Source organism: Manacus vitellinus, unplaced genomic scaffold (assembly GCF_001715985.3).
Source record: "Manacus vitellinus isolate BGI_N305 unplaced genomic scaffold, ASM171598v3 scaffold_46_pilon, whole genome shotgun sequence".
Taxonomy (NCBI): Eukaryota; Metazoa; Chordata; class Aves; order Passeriformes; family Pipridae; genus Manacus; species Manacus vitellinus.
The window spans coordinates 366,925-388,496 of record NW_021940578.1 but is presented as its reverse complement, the minus strand read 5'-3'; the positions used below and the strand labels follow the sequence as shown (position 1 = coordinate 388,496).

The 21,572-nt window shown below is 47.6% G+C and overlaps 2 protein-coding genes across 2 annotated transcripts in view; one reads left to right on the top strand and one right to left on the bottom strand.

The window, feature by feature from the left end:
• Positions 1-95: 95 nt before the first annotated feature.
• Positions 96-1,724, top strand: PHF13 (PHD finger protein 13; the record flags this gene model as incomplete). The annotated part of the gene is made up of 2 exons (XM_029962361.1): positions 96-663; positions 1,046-1,724. Coding segments are annotated over 2 exons (795 nt in total), but the record flags the coding sequence as incomplete, so codon positions are not given.
• A 4,130-nt stretch (positions 1,725-5,854) lies between these two features.
• Positions 5,855-21,572, bottom strand: part of DNAJC11 (DnaJ heat shock protein family (Hsp40) member C11) — a 17,632-nt gene continuing 1,914 nt past the window's right edge. Inside the window, exons 2-16 of the mRNA XM_029962423.1 lie at positions 18,698-18,827; positions 16,574-16,647; positions 15,457-15,558; positions 13,060-13,188; positions 12,375-12,497; positions 11,412-11,485; positions 10,245-10,434; positions 9,881-9,966; positions 9,356-9,472; positions 8,257-8,412; positions 8,012-8,081; positions 7,830-7,887; positions 7,028-7,170; positions 6,466-6,595; positions 5,855-6,098 (exon numbers count right to left, since the gene is read on the bottom strand). Of these exons, the coding sequence (XP_029818283.1) occupies positions 6,073-6,098; positions 6,466-6,595; positions 7,028-7,170; positions 7,830-7,887; positions 8,012-8,081; positions 8,257-8,412; positions 9,356-9,472; positions 9,881-9,966; positions 10,245-10,434; positions 11,412-11,485; positions 12,375-12,497; positions 13,060-13,188; positions 15,457-15,558; positions 16,574-16,647; positions 18,698-18,785 (1,566 nt within the window). The 5' untranslated portion in view covers positions 18,786-18,827 and the 3' untranslated portion in view covers positions 5,855-6,072. The remainder of the gene's footprint in view (positions 6,099-6,465; positions 6,596-7,027; positions 7,171-7,829; positions 7,888-8,011; positions 8,082-8,256; positions 8,413-9,355; positions 9,473-9,880; positions 9,967-10,244; positions 10,435-11,411; positions 11,486-12,374; positions 12,498-13,059; positions 13,189-15,456; positions 15,559-16,573; positions 16,648-18,697; positions 18,828-21,572) is intronic.

Genomic DNA, 21,572 nt, shown 5'->3' with positions numbered 1-21,572 from the left:
GCGCCTCGGGGGGACAGGGGACAGTGCCTCGGGGACAGGGCGCAGCGCCTTGAGTCGCACGCAAGTCTGTTCTGAGTCAATGCTGTACCTGCTTTCTCGACGTGTTCCAGGAAACGCCACTGAGGAACAGCCCCAGCCCTCCCAACAGCACTGGAGGCACGATTGACAGCGATAGCTGGGATCCTCGCTTCAATGACACCCCCTCCTCTGTCTCCCTGCCCACCAAGAACAGAAAGAACTTCAGTCAGCTTAAACGAGCAAAACCATATGGTTCCCTGTTCCAGCGGGCAAAGGCCAGCAACTTCCTGCCGGAGCGAAAACAAATCGATAAGATCAGGAAGAAGAAAAAGCTGAAAAGGAGGGAAACAGAAGTGTCTGCAGAGGAGGACTACGAGGAGAAGCTGCTGGAGCTGGAGGCAGAGGACTCTTACGCAGAGACACCGATGAGCCCCTCATCAGAGGGCGACCCGCAGTCTGTGACCGAGCACTGCTCGGTGTGGGACTCTGACACCCCATCCAGTGTGTCCTACCCCGCTGTGACAGCCGAGCAGACGGTGGAGATCCAGAGTGTGGGCAAACGAACGGTCATTCGGCAGGGCAAGCAGGTGGTCTTTCGGGATGAGGACGGCACTGGTGACGATGAGGACATCATGGTGGATTCAGGTAGGTGGCCTGGCTGTCCAAGAGGATCAGCCAGGTGGAAGTGGCGGTGCTGTTGCCGATTTCTTTGGTACTTTACCTGTAGCATGAGATTAATGCTGAGCAGTGCTGCCTGGGCAGTTAGGATTTTGGTGGAAAAGGGGGGGTTGGCTCCTTTTGCAGTAAACTGAGTGAAAAGCTGCAACTTTATAGAAGCAGCTGGTTCTCCTCTCCTCCCATGTACTGCTGAGAGTCTCTTCCCATGTAGGGGAGACCTGAAAAAAGCAGCAAAGTGCCTGTCTTTGAAACCCAGGAGGTTAATTTAGCACAAAAGGAGAGAAAAGTCCCAGTGTGGGTGTGAAGGCTCGACCACTAAAAAACGTGGCTTTGCTCTTTGTCTTTGCAGATGACGACTCGTGGGACCTGGTCACTTGCTTCTGCATGAAGCCTTTCGCCGGGCGGCCAATGATCGAGTGTAACGAGTGCCACACCTGGATCCACCTCTCCTGCGCCAAAATCCGCAAGTCGAATGTCCCCGAGATCTACATCTGCCAGAAGTGCCGGGACTCCAAGTTTGACATTCGCCGTTCGAACCGCTCCCGGACGGGCTCGCGCAGGCGCTTTCTGGACTAGGGGGAGGCGGTGCTGGTGCGCTGCGCGGGCGGGCGAGCCGTGGGTGCTGGCTGGGAGGCCGGGAAGGGCTTCCCCAAACTGCTGCTGCTTGGGCGGGAGAGCTGCCCGGCTGGCCCGCGGCGCAGGGACGAGGAATCGCCAAGCCGCGGGCAGCTGGGGCTGGGAGAGGCCAACTGGTCAGAACTGCGGCGAGATACTGACTGTCTCGAGGGACAGATGAAGCTCTCTGAGCTCGGTGGAGTTTTGTCCGGTTACGATGACTGGGTGATGTCTGGGGAATGTACAATACCTTTGCCATGGAGGTTTTCTCATCCCATTGGAAACTGCAAATCCTCTCTGTGCTAGGAAACTCCTCCTCCAAAGAGGGAGGGGAGGAGGAGGAAGTCTATGTGAAGAGTCTGAAAAGTAAATGGCCCTGTGTTTTAAATTCAATGAAATATTATACCTGCCCATTTTTCCGTATAGATCAATCTTAGATATCCTAAGGCTCAGTAGGAGCCAGCGTCAGTGCTACCAGCCTCTGTGTGATCTGCTGCCGCTTCCACAGGCTTGGGAAAATGGGAGTTCTGCAATTTGGCATTGCTCAAGTGCAAACGGGACTTGGGGCTCCCTCCTGTGCCAAGGGACAGCACCCTGGCAGGAAAGAGCAGCCCTTTTTCTGGACAGGCAGCATGGGGGATCAGTGGCATCGGATTCTTCCCTACAAGGTCTCTTCACAGTGATTTTTCATGATTTTATTTGCATGATCAGCTCAAATGTGTGTATGGAGGGAGACTGCTCCGTTTCCTGTCCCTTTGTTAACCTCTACGGGGCTGTTTTAAGATGATGACTCTCCCTCTTCTCAGCCCAGAATTCAAACATGGACTCTAAAAGGGGCCAAAGTAAATGTAGAGCCTGGCAGGTCTGGCTGGGATTTGATCATGTCCATCCAAGTACAACAGCTGAGTTGATTTCTGTTTTCACTGTTTTTTGAGACTGGACTGTAACCAGAAAGCCAGAATCTTTAACCTACTGGTAGCAATGACACAGCTCGAAGCGAACGCAGGCGATGCAGCTACAGGGTGAAGTGCAATGAGGATCCATCCAGTGTGGGGTGGACAGGAAAGCAGGCCCCAGCCAGCCTCAGCCCAAGGGAAATCCCTCCAGAACCACGGTGGGGAGTCACAGCTCATACACAAGGCCAGGGAGATGCTGGTGTTGTTCCTCGATGACCAAATGCATCTCCGTGGGTCACACAAATTGAGTTGATGTTTCAAGGTATTTCTCTGAAGTTCTGCCTGGAGAATAGTGTATGCTCTGTCCAGGGAGACCAGGAGGCTCGGGGAGACACTGGCTGGTACCGCAGCCACAGCCAGACCAGCTGTGCCAGCAGGAACATGTCCCGAGTTCTGCAGTCACAGCATTGGAGCACTGCCTTGTCTGAGGACTAGCTCACTGGGAGATGTGCCCTGGTGATGACTGAGGGTCTTGCCAGGACACAGGGTCTGGTGCCCTTCTTCAGACATATGTGCTGGAGCTGCCAAAGCCTCAGGCAGCCCAGTGCCACGAGGTCCTGGGCTCCATGGCGTGGGACATGGGGGCACAGGAGGTCTGCCAGACTGGCAGGGCAACAGAGCTGCGTGAGACTTGCAACTTCTGTCCTGCTTCTCGATAAAAATCCTATTCCACAAAGCTGCAACAGCTGACTCTGGGTTCAGAAAACCAGCTCCAGCTTCTGTGAAATCTCAAGACCATGACCATGCTGTGCTGCCTTCAGAAGCTACATGGAACCACCAAGGAGTTTGCCAAAGACTCGCCCCTGACTGCTGCCTGACTGTCCTTTGCAGCCAGAAAAATAACCAAAGCACTCCAATGCTGCCATTTCACTCTGCAACCGGAAAGGCTTAGGAAGGTCCCAGCTGCTGCTGCACAAGGGTTGGACCCGTTCTGGAATCGGTCTCTCTGTGTTTGCAGCGTGTCCACAGTTCAACTGGACCTCCATGGAGCACGTTCCTGAAGCTTTTATGGGTGCACTGCCAAGTGAACTGGCTCTTTTTTACAGAGGTTCGACACTAATCAATGTGACTGACTCTTGTTCTGTTCCCTTTTCAGATTTATCCCAGTGGATGGTGTCTGACAAGTCCAGCACGTTACAATATCAGCAGAGAGAAATAAAAAAGTAACATCTCCATTCTTTTAGTTCATCACTTTCAGCCATGTATAATTATAGTTTAATTCAGAACTTTATTTTTTCATTAAAACTTTTAATGAACCATGTTTTTTTCTTAAATGTGAAATAAGTGAACAATGAGTTTGTTTTATTCCAAACTCGGGAGTCTGCTGTTATGATTTACTGGTGTGTGCACTGTTGTGCCAGGCAGCAACAAGATCTGATGCTTCAAATGCTCTTCCCTAAACAATATACCCAGTCAGGCAGGGATAGGAGGTAAAGGCAGGTATACCCACCTTTCTCCAGAGCAGCTGCTCCTTGCCAGCCTCTGGTGCGAGATCAGGTCCCTGCAGCCTTGGAAAAAGCCCTGGGGGCTGCACTGCATCCGCCTCGTGAGGACTGGCTGCTTGGCCAGACCCAAACCAACCCCCTGAGAACCCTCCAGGAGCTGTGCTGAAGGAGAGCTCCCTCCTTCCCTCCCCACTGCCAGAGGACTCCAACCTACCCAAGGGCTGCCTAAGCCTTGGTGCCACCCTGCAGCTCCGGTATGTGCCATGACCCTGCAGCCACTGCTGCTCAGCCAGCTGCCATCAAAGCAGCCTTAACATCTTGGCAAACTGAAAAGGTGGCTCAACCTTTTGCATATGGCACTAGGTCATACTGGAAGCTAAGCTCTCATGGCTTATAGCTTCTCTTTTAATTCTGTTGGTAATTTTGAATTATACAGAGAATTGAATTATAAAGAGAAGTCCCAGGGAGCTGTGGCTGTAAAATGGCAGCTGCTCACAGCAGGACTGTGATTCCACAGTGGGGCTGTTCTTACAGTCTTGGCAAAACTTGTCACTGACAGAAAACAAGGAAGAAAGTAGTAGTTGGGCTGGCCAGTAGCAACTGGCTCCCAGGGATGCTCTTCTGGGAATATTCTGCCATGTCCTAGTCCTTGCAGGCTGGCTCTCACTCCTGACCATACACCTCACACAGTGAAAAGACACGAAAAGGGAACTTCTGGTAGAGATTTCTGCCCAGTCCCTCAAGTCCCACCCAGCAATGACCAGCAGCAGTCAATGAGCTGGATGGAATGGAGGGTGCTATTATGTTTACAAAACCTGCAACCCTTGCTTTCCAGGGGTTTATTTTTAGGAGTCTCCTACAGATGCAAAGGGATGGGAGCTGCTTTTCAGCTGAATATAATTTATTGCACATTTTACATTTAATTTCAGATCAACAGAACACTGGTTGTAAGTGAAATAAAGCCCTGCACCAGGAGCTGGTCACAAATGAAGAGTTTTGGTTTTAATAAAAACAAATGAACACCCCTTCACAACATGAACTTGTTTTTTAGAGAAGGGAGCATCTCTTTCAGACTGCCTCAAACAAGTCTACTTTTGGAAATCTAGTTCTCCTGTTGCAGTGATCTGAGCACAGAGAACCAAAGCTGCCCAGAACAAGGGCCAGGCCCATGTCAGGAAAGGAGTTATGGCAGGAGTTGTCAAGAGCATTTCTGCACTGCCAAGACATGGGTGTTTTCCCCTCTGCTCTCACCAGTGAGCAGTGAAGGCTGGTCTAGACTCACCTGGAGCAGACATGTGACCAAGGAACAAGGATTCCTTGTCTCTCTGTAAAAGCCTTGGTGGTGCTGACGTGCCCAGTGTGTAGCAGATTCTACAAGGTGCCGTTTTCAGCTGCTGTGTCACCAGCCCAAGACTGTCCCTCCACTGGAAATCCCTGGCAAGGCTTCTAGGCAAGATAAATCCCATGGATTTATGCCATAACTGCTGCTTTTCAGAAAGGGCAGCTGAACGTTACATTTTCAGCTCTTTATCCATTTGGCCTCTCTCCTCACTTTGGTCTGGTTTACTTACATGAACTACGTTTGTTTTACCTAGAAATAAATTAGATGGGAAGAGATAGTTGCAGCATCAGAATCGAATTAAATGAATTGCTGTCTTTCTTCTCACTAGCTCTCCTATTTTTCCAAAAACCTTGATGATACATGGATGTGGATGGCAGAAGAATTAGTAAGAGTATGATACCCCATGTCCTTGTCTGGAATAGCAGTGTTGGAAATAAGCAGCTGGACAGATTGGTGCTGAAGAGGTCAATGTTACTACAAAAGGCAAAGACCTTCATACTTAATAAAAGTATGAGGTTAACAAGTGCATTTCAAACACAGATTTGAGATGGAAACTCTCTGACCTCTTTCCAACAAAAAGGCTTTGCACAGGGGACTTCCAGGAGGTGGCCCGAGAACTGAAATTCCCCTCAGGAGCAGGAAAAGGTGTGTTAACTGCCCCAGGAAGTATGTGGAGAAGTGAGAACAACAGGTTTTCATCCCTGCTCAGTGCCAGGAGGTACGTGTGAGCGCACGAAGGGGCCGTGGCCAGCTGGCAGGAGGGCACCTGCTCAGCCCTCTGGGCAGAAAGCACTGTGCACTCAGAGTCACGCTGCTTTATTGAGTACCAAGCCACAATATTGCCTTGAAGCTGCCTGGAGCAGCAGGGTCTCTCCTTTTGTCCCTAACAGAATCAGCAGGACACCACCGGCGATATGGACAGTAAAAATAAAAGTGTCTCTGTTCAAACTTGCAGCGTCCGGGGGAGGTTGTGCAGTTTCCATTGACCCAGGTCCCGTGGCAGACACGAGCTCCCAGATTAGCCATCAGCATCAATCCTGTGAGCTGTCAGGGAGAACAAGGAATGGACACATGCTAGAACCCACCACCGTACCAGGAACAGGCAGGAGCATTTCTGGCTGCTAATTAAACACGACTCATATACACCTCCCAAGGCACTTCTGGAAGCTCTGTCAGTTGGATGTGCTGCTCACACTGGCCAGGGAGCTGGTCTAGAGCAAACAGAGGTCTGTGCCTTTGATCCAACCTGCCAGACCCACAGAGGTGACAGTAAAACTTGTCACGAGGTTTCACAGAGTTATTCCAGCAGGGAAGATGTTTTGGCAAGTAAGACAAATGGGGACAAAGAAGAAATCTGGCTCAGGCCTCCAACATGCCTCCATACATTCAATTCAGTCCCCATGCTACTCACATTGCTTTGGTATCCTAAGGGCCTCGTTGTCAGCTGACATCACTTGGTGCAGAACTCCTCGGAACTGATAAAGCACTTTCAAACTCTTCTCCTCACCCACACAGGGGTCGTAGAAGCCTGGCAGCCCAGCCTTCAACCAGAAAAGGACAAACTGAGCATCAGGGAATGGACTTTCACAGTTCTTCAGCTGGCCAGAAACATCTATTAGTGCCAGGACAAGTGTCATTAAAAAAAGTTTTGCTGCCAGAAAGGTGAGATGCTGAGGAATCACCTCTGCAAGTTTTGAATACATAAAAGTAAACCAGGGGGTTGGGAAGTTTCTGGTGTACAGCCCCAGGGTCTGCAGACACCAAGATGCTGTTTCTTTGGCACTGGAAATGCCCAGAGAAACAGAAGTTCCTGGACGTTCCTAACACTTGGTATGTAAATGGCTTCTGTGAATTGATCCAGAGTCACTGGAGAGATCCCCTGGCAGGACACCACATGGTTCAACTGAAATTCTGGGTCACACATTTGAGTCATGGAGTCTGGGCTTTGACAGAACAGCTTTGACAGAACGTACCTTGGAGGCCTCTGTAAGGATGAGTTTAGAGTCCTTCACCAAGCACTGCAGGGGCACAGTCACATCTATTACCTTCACCTTCTCATTCTTCCTGCTGTTGTCATTAACAAACTTCCCATACCAGGCATTCACTATAATCAGACCTGCATGTCCCAGGAAATCACAGCTGTGATGAAAGGCTTCCTGCCATGGCTGGACAGACACTGACAAAAAGACCATCCCAGCATTTTCTCTTGCTTTCACCAAGATTTAATTCTCCTGGCCTGGACCCACTTTTCTCAAGCCAGAACAACATTTCTACTTGGTTGTTTGTTAGCAACCTTCAGCACTAGGATAGAGTGACGGGACTTCAGTGCCACACTGATGTGACAATCTGAGTGGATGTCAGTTCACTTTGGAACACTCTGTGGAAAACTGGTAGTAATCATCAGAGATCAGATTGCCACTACAATCCGTGAACAATGGGATTGATCCCATGTGAGGGAGAAATCAGTGAAAGCTAAACTTGAGACTACAACGTTTGCACATATTTATACACACACACCTCTCTTTGGTGGAGAGGTGAATCCAGACTGATGTCTTCAGTCTCTTGATCCACCTCACAGCATGTCCCAAAATAATATTCTGTGATCCCTCCTAAGCTCAGGCACCAGGAGATGAATCATAATGGGACTCCCCTACTCTGCTCAGCAGCAACTACACTGCACTTCATCAGGAGTGGGAATGAAGAAACAACACCTTTGTATTGTTTCTTCTTCTCTTCAAATTTATATAAAAAAGTAAATGATATCATAATCTTTACCCATTCTGGCTTCCTCTGCTTCAATTATCCTTCGGACAGACTCCTGCATCAACCGGACCTGTCACAACACAAGTGGCAGAGCAGAAATCATGCAGGGTCAGACACTGTGGCCAAAAGAGAACAGCCCAGAGGGAAAAGAGCTGCCTTTCACTAAGGGAGACCAAGTTACAAGAAAGACTCACCGCAGCTTCAGCCTCCTGCTTCTTCTGCAGGATGTCACTGGCTGTGTTCTCCCGCTGCTTCTCCAGCTCTCTGGCAGAAGGAAGGCAACACCACATCAGGAATACACAGTAGATGGGATTCAGCCACAAACTGGCAGGTGTCTGCCTACTCATCCCCCCCAGTTAAAGTGACCCACAACTTCACACAGAAGAGCCCTAGTGAGACTTCCTCGCTCTGAATGTGCAGGACAGCCTGGCAGTCTCACCTCTCCTTCTGTGCCCTGAGGTAGGGTTTGATGACCAGCCTGTGCATGGCGAAGTAGATGACAAGAGGTCCCACGGTGGCATAGAACACGGCGCTGGGAAGCAGCTGATCTGTTAGGTGGACAGGGAAGAAGTAGGTCTGGCTAGCCCTATTCAGCCTGCAACAAAAAAGAGCAGAGGGACAGGTAAGAGGAAAAGCAGAGTTGAATGTGCTTGATGAAACACACTTAGCAGCAGCACGTGCTGCTGAACCAAAGGGAGATGAACAATGAGCTCAAGAAGTTAAAACTCCAATAAACTGAAAAAGCCAATGGTAAGAAAGACAGCTGACACCAGCCAGAGCCAGATTTCAATGAAGCAAACATCTCTCATGATAGTACCTGATCATTGTACAGTGTTTTTTCTGATCTTAGGAGAACAGGAGAATAGGAAATTTGGTCATTGATTTCCCCAAAAAAAGGTGAAAAAGAAAATGCTTCTAGAGAAGGCCTGTGTTCGCAGCACTGGCATGGGCCTTCAGGCCAGGTGCATATTAGTATTTTTCTGATGCTTATAACAATATTTATTTTAGAAAACATGAGTTTCCTGAGTTCTTCAGGCCCCTCAGCAGTTTGGCGTCCCACCTGCCACTGGACATCCCACCACAGCACAAGGACCCTTAATGAGCTCTGCCCCTCCGTGAACTGCACCTTGTTAGTGGTACAATCACTGCATTAGGGAATGGTAATTCCCTAATTCAAGCATACACTTGTGTACAGTGTTATACAAACAGAATCCAGCTCTAAATCCAGCTCTACCAATAGTATTTTCAGAAATCTTCCAGCACTTACCAGAATGCTCCAAACCTCACTTTAAGCTGTATTTCAGAATATTCTGATGCACACACAGAGGTGGCTCAGGTTGTAACACCAGCAGAAGGCACCCACTGCTTACCATGGGCACTGCTTGCGTTAGAGGTGAGGGCAGCTGCACCCTCTCCCAGTGATGTATCACTACACCTGTATTGCCCTGGGACTGGAACCTTCTCACTTGAATACTGGAAATAGAATCATGGAAGCTATGGTCAGCCTCTGCAGTCTAGAGTTGCAATCTTGAACTTACTTGATTTTCAAGGACACTCCCTGGGGAACACCAACACTGACGGTGGCTCCTAAAACGCTGTGCCTGGAAATCTTCCTCTCTGCTCCATATTCCACTACAGTCCCAAAGAAACCTGCCCTAGAACAACAGAACCAAAAACTGGTAAGACAGGGAAGACTTCTCTTTACTGAATCCTGTAATTCCCCAACAAGTAAAGCATGGAAATACATCTGCATGCAGCAGATGTTGCCCTCTGGAAGATTCACTGTGTATCTCCAAGGTGAGAATAGCCCTTCCAGCTTGCTCCCAAGAACTTCTGGCTTTCTTACTGGAGATGATATAGACATATCACACACAAGTATTTTAAGTTCCACATAGCCAACCCGCCAAGACATTCACTTCAGCCTTTACCAGATTTAAAGAATGAAAAGCAGATTCCCAAAGGCCACAGAAGCATTTGGTTTGTGGAACCTGGAGGCCTACAGCAGCAGAAGAGGATAGATTCCTCAGGTTGTGAATAATGTGAACTTCCTCTTGAGCACTTACTTGAGAGAACCTTTCACTCGTGTTTGATCCTCATCCTGAAACTTATGCTGGTAACTGACCATCATGAAAGAATGGGGGATTCCCAGCTGAAACACAAGAGGCACAAACGTATGAAACCATGTCCTTGGCCACTGCTGAACTCTCCCCCCAATTTCCTTTCTCATCCCTGAAGCGGCACAGAACACAGAGCAGTGCTTGACACAACCTCTGCAGCCTGTTACCTATGCTGGGTGTAACATGGGATAGTACCAACTGTTCCCTTAACCTCTAGTCCCAAGCCAGACTACTGCCAAGACAGGCAGGTGAGATCCCTCTCTCCCCCGGGGCAGGACTGCTGTCCCTATGGCAGCAGCAGGGCTCTCACCTGCAGTGCCACGGTGAAGTGGCTGGTTTTGGTGTCCCGGACAATGCTGGTGTTCATGGCTGACTGGATGCCCCACCGCCACTGCAAGTAGCCCATCGTGTTCTTGTCAAGGTTGCGGGCCAGGACTGTGGTGAGGCCGGGGCGGACCCCGCGGGACGAGAACTGCAGGGCACAGTTTGTGGTGATGAAACTATGGAAGTGAGGAAAGACTCATCAGTGCTAAAACACAGGCTCTCAGGTGGCCTCAAATTTCTTCTTGCTCAGGAACTTTGCTTGAATGCCTAGAGACCATCCTGCAAGGAGTGCGACACCCGAGGCTTTCAGGGGAAAATCAAAACTAATTCAGACTGCCTGACCACAGCAGTGCCCAGGAGAGCAGGTCGTGCCCTGGTTACTGCCTGTGCCCAGGCAGCTGCTGCTCCCGACCTTCCCTCCTGCCCTGCACAGGTAACAGCCTGGTCTCTGCAGTGCAGCACACTCAGCTGCTGGCACAGAGCAGCCCTGCTATTTAGTAACCCTCAAGCATCAGCTCCAAAAAGCAGCACTAAAGCTCTCCACAGGGAACAAGAATCCTATACAAGCTCTGAGGAATGCTGTATTTACTAAATTAGAAAATACAAATGAAGGAGCCTACACTGGCTCCTACAGTGCTCTGGCATGTGACTTCAATCACAGCCCTTACCTTGTATTCTCGTTTGCAACTTAAGACTTCTATTAATTTGTGAACAGACACCTCAGTAGTGGCAAATTTGGTATTATTTCCCAAAAATACAACACATCATCTCCTGTTTTGCTGTCGGAAACTCCCTCTCACACATGGAAGCCTCAGAAGAGCTTCCCAGAGCTTTTGTTCTGCTCCCGGAGCCAACTTCTGTTGCTCTGATTGGAGATCATACCTCAAGTATCATGAATCATGAGAACATCAACTACAAATCTAAGGATGTGGAACACAGAGCCTCCTTAAACTGGAAGTATGAAAATGGAGAGCACCAAAACCCAGATATGGTACAAGTCTTTTGACAATACAAGTATGACCTTAAATCTAAAGAGGAAATACCTTATTTTGTAGGATAGAAAACAAACCCAGAATTAGTGTGGAAGAGAATTCAAGTCATTTACTTCCTTAGTGTGAAATATTAACCATTAGACCATTTTTCTAGTATTTACCATCTTGGTGTAAGATTACGGAATATCTTCAGCCCAAAGAGAGGTCCATGAAGGTCTCCTGCTCCAAACTCCAACTGTTCAAATGCACAATGCCAGAGTGTTAGAAGAAAACAACCCTTACAACAGTGACAAAGTATGTCACAAGTGTCATTTTTATCACAGACGTTTTACACATCTGAGTAACATTTACCACCTCTTTCAGCACTCTCCCTTTCCTGCAGCTTTGCATTCAGAAGAAAAGGTGTCTCGCTGAGTCAGGGTTTATGGGTAAAACAAAGCCAGTTTCATAAAGCTACAGGTGACTGCTACTGGCACCTGCTCTGGTCACTCCAGGGAACATGGAGAAAACACCTCCCTCACAAAATCTTGATGCAAATCAAAAGCCTCCAGTCTATGAATTCTCAAACAAGAGGAAAACTCCCACTCCCCCAACCCGAGGAAACAGGCTAGCAGGAGCCACTGTGGAAGAAGGAAGGCACAGGCACTGGTATAGCAGCCACCTGCCAGCTATACCAGTGATACCACAAGCATGTCAAACAAAGCCCAGCTTGCACATGGCAACACGGGACCTTCCAGCTGCTCAGTCCATATCTGCTGGGGACTCAAACTATTTCCCCCACAACTCCTTCCCTTGAGAGAAAAGCAGTTTTGGAAGCAAAGGCAAACTATTACGCTGCCTAAGGTGCCTGCTCACAGCACTGGAAGGTACCTCAGAGCCTTCAGACAGAGAAATTAGAAAGGCTGGAGACATCAGGTAACAATTCTGTCTGCACAAGTGAAGTCCAAATTGCATGGCCAAATGGAGAGAGGAAAACAATAAGAAAACCCAAGGTTTGGCCTTTTTCTCAAATTCCTTTACAGAATGTACCAAATGAGAGATGAACCACAGCCAAAGTTCCCCCCCCCAAAATAAACACTGGGTAACAGACTGAATATAAAACTGCACAACAGGTGTACTCTCACCTCTCCCCATCCCTTGGCAGATGTCACTCGTCTCAGAGCAAGGTTAATTGATCCCCCTCCATTCCCATTCTGGGTGGAAAGGTTACCAGACAGTATTGCTGTGTCCGTGGCAGTCAGGGGTGCCTGAAAAATGAATATATTGTGAGCAGTAACTCTGGTCCAGTTCACACAATTAGTGCATGTTCTACAGGGACGTAATCACAACTGCAGAGTGTATGTGGTTTTGTAGTCAAATACCAAGTATGGCAAAAAGTGAGATAACTCTTACAGTACCAGACACTTGTGACACCTGTAATGTACCTCTTGAAGTCCTGACCCTGAGCTGCAAACTTAGTTGCAGACTAAATTTCTACAACTCTCTGGGGAGAGGAAACAATTCCCATTCTCTTCCTTACCCACATCCTCAAAAATGGGTGCCATTTGTCTTCATCCACTGAACATACCATATTCAGTCAGAACCGGATACTGAGCATCCCCACTGGCAGGAGGGCAGCACCACTGCAGCCCACAAACGAGTCTCCTGAAAGCTGCAGGGCAAACCCACCATCCTGCTGGCCCTGAGCTGCCCTTCCCCACCTGCGCTGGCCACTGTGTCCCCCCAGATCCCGGTGAGAACCCCCGAGCAGCGTGTTCTGTGCCTCATTCGCTCAGGCCCTGCTCACACATCTGTGTCCACCCTCCTCACCTCGATGGACTGGGATATGTGCATTTTGTTTATCTCAATCTGGGGAAAGCTGCTCCCAGGCACATCTTCATACTCCTCGTCATAACGATCAAAGAGGTCGGTGGCGTCTATTCCCACACTAATTGTTCCCTGAGGGATGACAAGTGAAACAAGCACTCAGCATTAGCAAACATCCAACACACACAGGACAAGTGGCTAAAGCATTCCTGTATATGACCACATTTTTGTGCACTTTTCCCTTTTTCTGCAATTACCTTTTGCACTCTAAAATTAATTTCCTAATACGCAAGACAAACAAATGTCAGTGATTACAATATTCCAAAACAGCAATATAAATCATCAGACTGGAGAAAGGGCAGCTTTTCAGCATGAACTCAACTTGCAATCCTGAGGTCATTTTTCTATTGTGACATATTATAGAAGCAAGTAGAACACCTTTACAGAGCAGGTTTCTTCTTCCCCCACAACTGAATCTGCTATGTCAGTATTTGAAGTTAATATATTTCAGAAATTGATTTTCTTCAATGGAACTTAGCCAGAAAGCCTCTATGTGCTTCTTCTTATGAGTTATCTAAACTAATTTACTTCTAACCTGCATCATTCACTTGCAATTGACCTCATTAGTCAAAATTTTTGTTTTCTTTTTCTAGTTTATATCTTATCATCAGAAGAAAAGCTTGACAAAGACAAACTTCTAGTAAATGGTAGATATTTTCTTTCTCATAGAAAGACCACCTTGCTGTACTTGGCTTACTGGTGCCGTGATGCTGCATGGATCCACATGCATTCCTGGGATTCATTGCGCCTCATTTCTCTAAAACATACTCAAAATCTTAGGATTTCCTTTTTCACACCTGTGAATTGTACAGTAAATATCCCTCCCGAGGAAAAAAGTAAAACACCTGAACCTAACCATGAAAATCCACAGGACCCGTTCAGAGGAAAGGAGCCTCTCCCTGTTCCCTCTCTGGCTCCCCAGCTGACCTCCTACTCCCCTGCCTTTCCCTGAGGTGAACGGTGGACCCTGGGCAGACCCTCCACCTCCCACTAAGCAGGTGAAGTCACCCCAGAGGTCTGTGGATCCTGGCAAGGAAACTGGTTCAGGTGCAAGCACAGGAAAAGCAGCAGATGGTAAAGTTAAAAATATTCCCAGAGAATGAGAGCACCCCTATGCCACCGGATAATAGAGGGGACTGCTGCTGCTCCCAGCTCCCATCAGCCACCTGCTCTGACCATGGGAAATGAGGAGCTCTCCCCAAAGGAAGAGTGGCAGGAGGGAGCTGTAAGGCCTGCTCAGAAGCCAGCGCTGCACAGCGCAGCAGCTCCCGGGGCAGGGAGTGGGAGCAGCTCTACGGAACCATCGGAGCCGGGATCAGCTTTTACAACCACCTTCATTTGCCACCCTGTGAACAGGAAACAGACTCATGGAATTCACAGATGTGCCAGAGGAGAATACAGTCCCTCCTTTTTCCTTATGAATTTATCTTCAGGAAGGTGACACCTGGAAGCTGTGCCAGGCTATGCCTTGAGGGGCCTGCATTCCTTAGATGTTGACCTTCCACAGCAGGAAAATAAGGGGATTTAATTTCTCCTAACATGAAATGGTTCTTCTCAAACCAAGCAATGAACTTTTCAACCCTTCTGCATGTCTTTGAAAGCAAAAACAAAGCTCTAAAAGCAAATAGGAGACTCAATTCCAACCCTCCAAATTGCCTACATCTGGTTATTGCTCAACATTTCTGGTTAAAACGCTTTATTTTTGTGGAACTGTTTTATGGAACTGACAAAATGTTGGAAATTTTAAAATAACTTGCGCTCGTGTATGAAATGATCACAGCTGCGCTCCCCAATTCCACGGGAACACTGCCTGGAGAGACATTTCCATCGGCTGCCAACCAGCAATTGCTGTAAACACCCAGATGGCTAATTTTATCCCAGGACACAGGCCGAGGCTCACAGCACAGCTCACAGCCACGGCGAGCGCCCAGGGAAAATGTCACATTCCTGAAGCACAGAGCAGCATCAGTGGAGATAACCATGCCCCTCTCTGAGAACATCTCTCTGACCCCGCTCACCCGCACCTCCAGCAGGGACAGTTTGCCTTGACTGGTCTGTGGCACCCAGAACGCCCTTCCTGTGAGAATAATGCTGTCAACAGATACTCACACAACATCTTATGCTTGTTTAACCTTCCAGTGAAAACCAGTTCTTAGTGTCTGTGCACTACCCACAGCCTGGGGATCTGTACAGTCCATTGGCTTTGCTAAGAGCAGCGCAGATCCAAAGGTGGTGCCAAGGTGAGTGTCTCAAAATGTCCTCACCTAGGCTCAGCATACCCTGCACAGTGGTGATAATTTACGGATCCACTCTTGTGACCAGGGTTAAGTCTTCGCTTACCTTTGGATTAGTTCGCTGCTGCAGTCTCCTCTCTTCCCTCTCTCTCTGCAAACGCTCAAATTCTTCCCTGATTTCAGCTGCAGTTCTCTTTCGTTCCACAACCTGCTCAAAAAGAAATGAGAACCAAAGGATCACCAGACTGAGACTGCTCAGGGCATTGCAGTGCTGGGGGGACAGAGGCCCACGAACCTGGGACGCACTAACACGCTGCCCCAGCTGCTGAAAGCCGCTCTGCACCAATTTCAACAGTCAGAGTTTGGAGGGAAGCACCTGGGCCAAATCAAATGGTAGGCATGAGAGAAAACTCCATGCTTTGAGAGAAGGGAATATGGTCTTGTTATTTCCATTCCCTTGACAAAACCAGGGCAAAGAGCTTTCCTACCACAAGCACTAGACACTGCAGTGCTGTTATCCTCAGCAATCCATTAACTGCTCTACCAGGTGTGGACACAAAAAGCAGTTCAGAAATGTCTGTTACATGCCACTGCACCACATTTCTGGCAACTCACTCCAAACTTGACCTTGGTGCTGACCTGACCCAATACCATAGGATTCTGCTGCAAGCAGCATAATGCAGTCAACTAGGGCTGGCAGAGGCCAGCAAGGGACTCAATGGCAAGACAGCCACGAATGAACAAGTTCTCTTCCAAAGCCCATAAAACCCAACCAAAACCAAACCAAACCAAAACCACCAAAAAAACCCCCAACCAATCCCAAAAAGCCCAGGAAGAAAAAGTAATTTCAAACTCAGAAGCTAGTTGGGAAGATGTTTTGGATGAAAAAACAAGTTTCGGATGAAAAAGATGGGACTAGATGGACAATGACGACACATTCATCTCGGACAAAGATGTTGCCTGTCACAGTAATATCCTGACAGGGAACTCTGAATGTCAGGTTTATGGTTCTCTTTTCAAGTGCAAAACCCAAGTGTTCTTCGAAAATCCATCATGGTGTTTCAATAGGGACAGAGAGAGACAGAAATAACTAACCAAGGATGCCTTCAGACCAACAGGCATTTAATACTAGCCAGGTGTCAGTGCAGCTGGTAGAACAACAATGGCAGATAAAGGTGGGTTTAGTCAAGGCCACTGGCCATAAGGTGCTCAATTTCTCTCACCTCCCAGCCTTCCATCTCCAGTCCTCTCCTCCCATATATGTCATAGATGGCTCTGGTCTGTGGATCACTAAGCACTGCAAATTAAAACCAAAAGAGAGGAGAGAACTCAGTTTTCAGTCTTCTCCTCAGATTTCAGACCAAGACACTTGCATTATTTGGAATTCAAGCACAGCTCCTGGAAATGTCTTGTTCTACAGTAGTACATTAACCCCTTTGATGCTTCCATGTGCCATATTGACAGGACACACTGACTTTTTCCCCCAAAAAACTCAATTTTTTTTCTTTTTCTTATTTCTAAAACAAAAAAGTGGAAAGAACACAAGAGACATGCAGCCTAAGTGAATGTGCAGTGCAGTTTCTAACACTGCTTTCTTTGACTGAAGCATGACATGAGCCCTCTAACAACCATAGGGATTATGAGCAATTTAGCCAGAGCAGTCCCAGGGCCCTTCCTGAGCAGGAATACCACCCACCTCTGTCTGGCTTTCAAAGCTCTGTGGTGCTTCCCCTGATCTTCCCTGTCCACTGATCCTTTCCCTCCCAGTCCAAATGTGTGGGATATACCAAGTGCCAATGAAGCAACTTCCACAAGGCAGTTCATGCCTTGCCAAACATAAACTACAAGGCAATGGCAAAGGTACGTGTAAAATCTGAACCTCCCAAAACGTCACCCAGCTCAATGGAGAACACAAAATGCACCAGGAGACTGCAGAACAGTTACTTTGGAAAAAGATTGTGTACAGAATTAGGAAGAATCTTTAAAAGGTAAGGCACGTTTAAATGCATAATCTCCTATACCACACCCTTCTGTAAAAAAAAATAAAAGATCATCAGTATTTTCCCCCCAGGGTTCCAAGATCAGCTTTATCATGATCACGTATTTCTTTTGACTGTGGGGGAACTGATGTGTCCTCAGGGAGCTGGGGCACTTACACTGGTAACTGAGCTTTGGTCTGAACTACTGGAAGATTATTGGACTTGCTAAATGTCACAGGCAGATGCTGCTTTTTATGAATTCTGGTAAAATGAATCTTTTGTTGTGTGATATTAAGAGATGGAAGAGGAGGGAGAGAAAATAGGCAGGAGGTGAAGTGGCTTATTTCTAAGACGTCAAAAATTTGGCTTGCAAAATTGATACTACACTCACATTTGGTATGAAACAAGCACCAATTTCCTTTCCATGTTCATTGCAAGGCACAGCCAAGCAGAGCCACAAAATTCAAAGGGAAGCTGCGGACTCTTATATAAGGCCACCCACCACACTACAATGAAATTATTGAAGCACCACCTGTTTTTGTTCCCCACATCATCAAGGTCAGACCTTCCCTGCTCTCCTAGTGAAAGCTTCCACATGTCCTAAAGCCTAACTAGGGACAATGGGAAAGACTCCACCTGTGCTCAAGTCCAGCTAGAAGGAGCAAATCAGTCAAAACCAGGAGAGTAAAAAAAAAAAAAAAAAGCTCATATTTGAGGTCGAATGGAGGAATGTTTGTTCATCCTTTTGCCTTAGTGTCTCTTTAGGCTCCAGGACTGGGCACCCAGATGGGTGCACTTGATTTATAACATGGATGGCTCCTACCAGCTTCCAATCTATCTGCACTCCAGGTGCAATTTGCACACCAGGACGTAAGTAAATTTCAGCTTAATTCAGACTATTTTAAAAGGGCTTTGGCATGAGAGAAAAACTCTGACTGCTATGAATCAGTTGTCTCTATCTCAGTCTGAGCATATGGAAGAACTTGCTGGAAAACAATGGAGACTGCAGTCAGGTGACATGGAACAGAACCTTGGGGTGCAGCAGTTCATCAGTACAATATGAAACTGTCTTTCTGTTTGAAGCTTTTCAGTCTTCATTCTCCTCTGGAAGAGGCATTCAGAAGAAAGAGAAGTGATGAGAAGATCATTTACAACACGCAGCAAGTAAGACAGAGACTCCACATCTCATTCCCTGCAGCATTTATATGGCATTTCTCCTCTGACTTACGGGACGGAAGCAGGAAACAGCATCGCTAAGTATCAGCAAACTTAATTATTACTTTGTAATAATAAATAGCTTCAAAAAGCACGAAGACACAGCTCTCCTAGAAACCCCATGAAAACAGTTTCTGCAAAGCTCCCCCTGACCTTCATAGGCTTGGTGGACAAGGTTGAAGAGCTGCTCGGCCTGTGTTTTGAGCTCGGGGTCGCGGTGCTTGTCGGGGTGGTACAGCATGCACAGCCGGCGGTACGCGGCCTTCAGCTCCTCCTGGGAGGCCTGCCAAAAGCACCAAAAATGAACTCAGGTACAACCAATGCCATTTCCACAAGGCCACTCCCAAGATCAGCCCTGAAAGGGAAGTCCATCAGCTGTTACGTGACACTAGTTTGGCCAAATCAGGAATGGACTATTGTTTCATTATATAAGTTAATAAAATGTTCAATTATCACACCAGGATCATCCACACTATCTGTAGCAGAACAAGTGACCTCGACAACAAATTCTACTCATATTTCAATCTTAATCCCCAAGGAGACACTTTAACTACCCAAAAGCAGTGACCTTCCACATGTAAATCCACAGTTTTACACTCATCCCAGCATGCCACAGTCCCCAGCACCCTGCTGTGCTCCCCAGCATCCCCCTGTGCTCCCCAACACCCCATTCTGCTCCCCAGCAGGGTCTGTGTTGTGCTGCAAGGGAGGAAAGTGTATCACCTGCCCACAAAGCCACAGACACATAACCGTGAGAACAGTGTCACCAAATGCATCAAGAATGAACCTGCCCTGTCCTTTACCACAATCACTCTGGGACCTCAGATAGCACCTGGCCTCATTCCAAGGACACGGATGGCTCTTTCAGAAGCAATGGAGTAACCCCCCCACTTCCTTCATTATCATCTCTCAGGAGACAACCTCCCAGGGATGCTATTTTCGGACTCCAGCGAGTCCTGGTAACCTCTCCTCTCTCACCTCATGCTGCTACAACCCCTGCACTGCAGCCCCTGTCCATTCCTTGGAGATTGCTTAATGCCTACTTTTTAGAAGTGCAGTTGCCAAAATCAACCACAACTTCCCCCCAGCAGAGCTTCACAGAGCTACCAATCGTCCAGTTCCCAGAATGCCCAGGTATGAACCAGCTCCTGGGCACAGGGGGCATTCCTGGAGGAACATGCAGAGGAAAATAATCAAAACCTGACAGTCCTGGCTGTCCCCAGGGGCTGCCACGACCAGGACTCAGGACAGCCAGTGAGGGGAGGCACCCAGAGGGACCCAAAGGTCATTTCTTAAAGTAACATCTTTTTTCCCCCCACTTGTGGCAAGGAGGGTTTTCATCACAGAAATGCCACTCACCGGTGTATCAACACCAGGAATCCACCTGGATTTGAGGACAACTCAGAATAAATCTTTTCTCTGTATGTTTGTACTATTTCACATTAATGTTTTGAAATTATATAGCTAAAGGGTAGCTGCCAAATTTGCTGGTCCCAAGACAGTAGATTAGCTTTTTTCTTTTTACTACTGTGTGCTTTCTCGGATATCAAATTTAAACTCGACTGGGAAGGGAGGGGAACATATAGGCCCAAAATGGCATTTTTAAATCAAATTAATGATAAATGGTTTAATGTGCTATTGATTACATCACAGAAATGAGCAGGTTCATTTTTCATAAATGCCATGTTCAATAAAATGTTAGATTGGGCATTTCATCATCACTGATGCTCGGATCATTGGTTCAATATTCCATGAGCAACAGCCTCTTTGAAACTGCTAAAGAAACCCTGACAACATTTCAGATTGCCAGGAAATACCTAAGTCACTAATAATTGTATGTTAGTTACATTTTTATTACTGAGACTCTGGGCAAAATTAAAAGGCCTCCCATCTCCCCATTTGGGGTTTAAACAGCCTCATTTGATGTCTCAAACACAGCATGTTTTTAGCAGAGTAACATCTCTAAAAGATGAACTATTCACAACCCCCACCACCACCATCTTCACTTGCAGGCTCCCATCCCTCTGTGGGATCCCAGCTCAGCTGCCACATCACCCTGTGGCTCAGCACACAGACATGCTGTTCACTGCATTCCACTACAGGGCAGTACTGCTGACATTAATTAGCAAGGGGCAATCAAAAAAGCACCCACTCCTCTCTGTTGGAATTACTCCCTTGCATACCCCTTTAACTCAGCCGCAGCTCTCTGCTGTACCAAACCCGAGTGTCTTGCTCTGGAAGCCTGCCTAAGTTAAGTATTAAACCCTCCCCCAGCAGTCGCAACCCTTGTTCGGTCCCCACCTCTGTTTTAACCTCTGCACGCGGCTGTTTGGAAGGGGGAATTACGAAAGCTCCCAAGGGAGGTACAAGCATGGCCCCACCAGCTTTGAACCAGACCAGTGGTCTCAAGTTGCGCAGAAACTTTTCTCAAAGGAGGCCAGCATCAGGGAGTTCTGCAAACAGCTCAACCGTCACACGCTCTTCCTTCAGCAATGTGGCAGATTCCCACAGATGAGGCACAGGAGACTGTCCCTGCAGCCCAGGGACTGACAGCAGTCCCAAAGGGAATTCTTCGAAGCTGTCAGGCTGAATCATTTCCAAGTCTGGACCTCCTACTGCACACAGTAATGGTGGTGCAGTATGAGCTTTGTCCGACTCCAATGGCAACATCCAGGACAATGGGCATGAAAAGTGAGGTCTGTTTACACACACACACACACACACACACACACACACACACACACACATAATACATTGCTGTTGCATTTGCTGAAACAAACTACGGTATAGCTCCTATATTCAGATACTTGGAGATCTGCCTAATTGTTACTATAAAAAATAGTTGCCTCCCATAAAGTTCAGAACTGATCCAAAATCGCACCAAATAATAGCCATCTATTCTTAAAAGTGAAATCAAGGACTCTCGATCCTTCTTTTATGGCGGGAGAGGTGTTTCGCAAAAATGTCGGTGTTTCCGAATCAGAAACCCTGGGAAGTGCTCCCAGCCCCGCCCGAGCCCGGCGGGAGC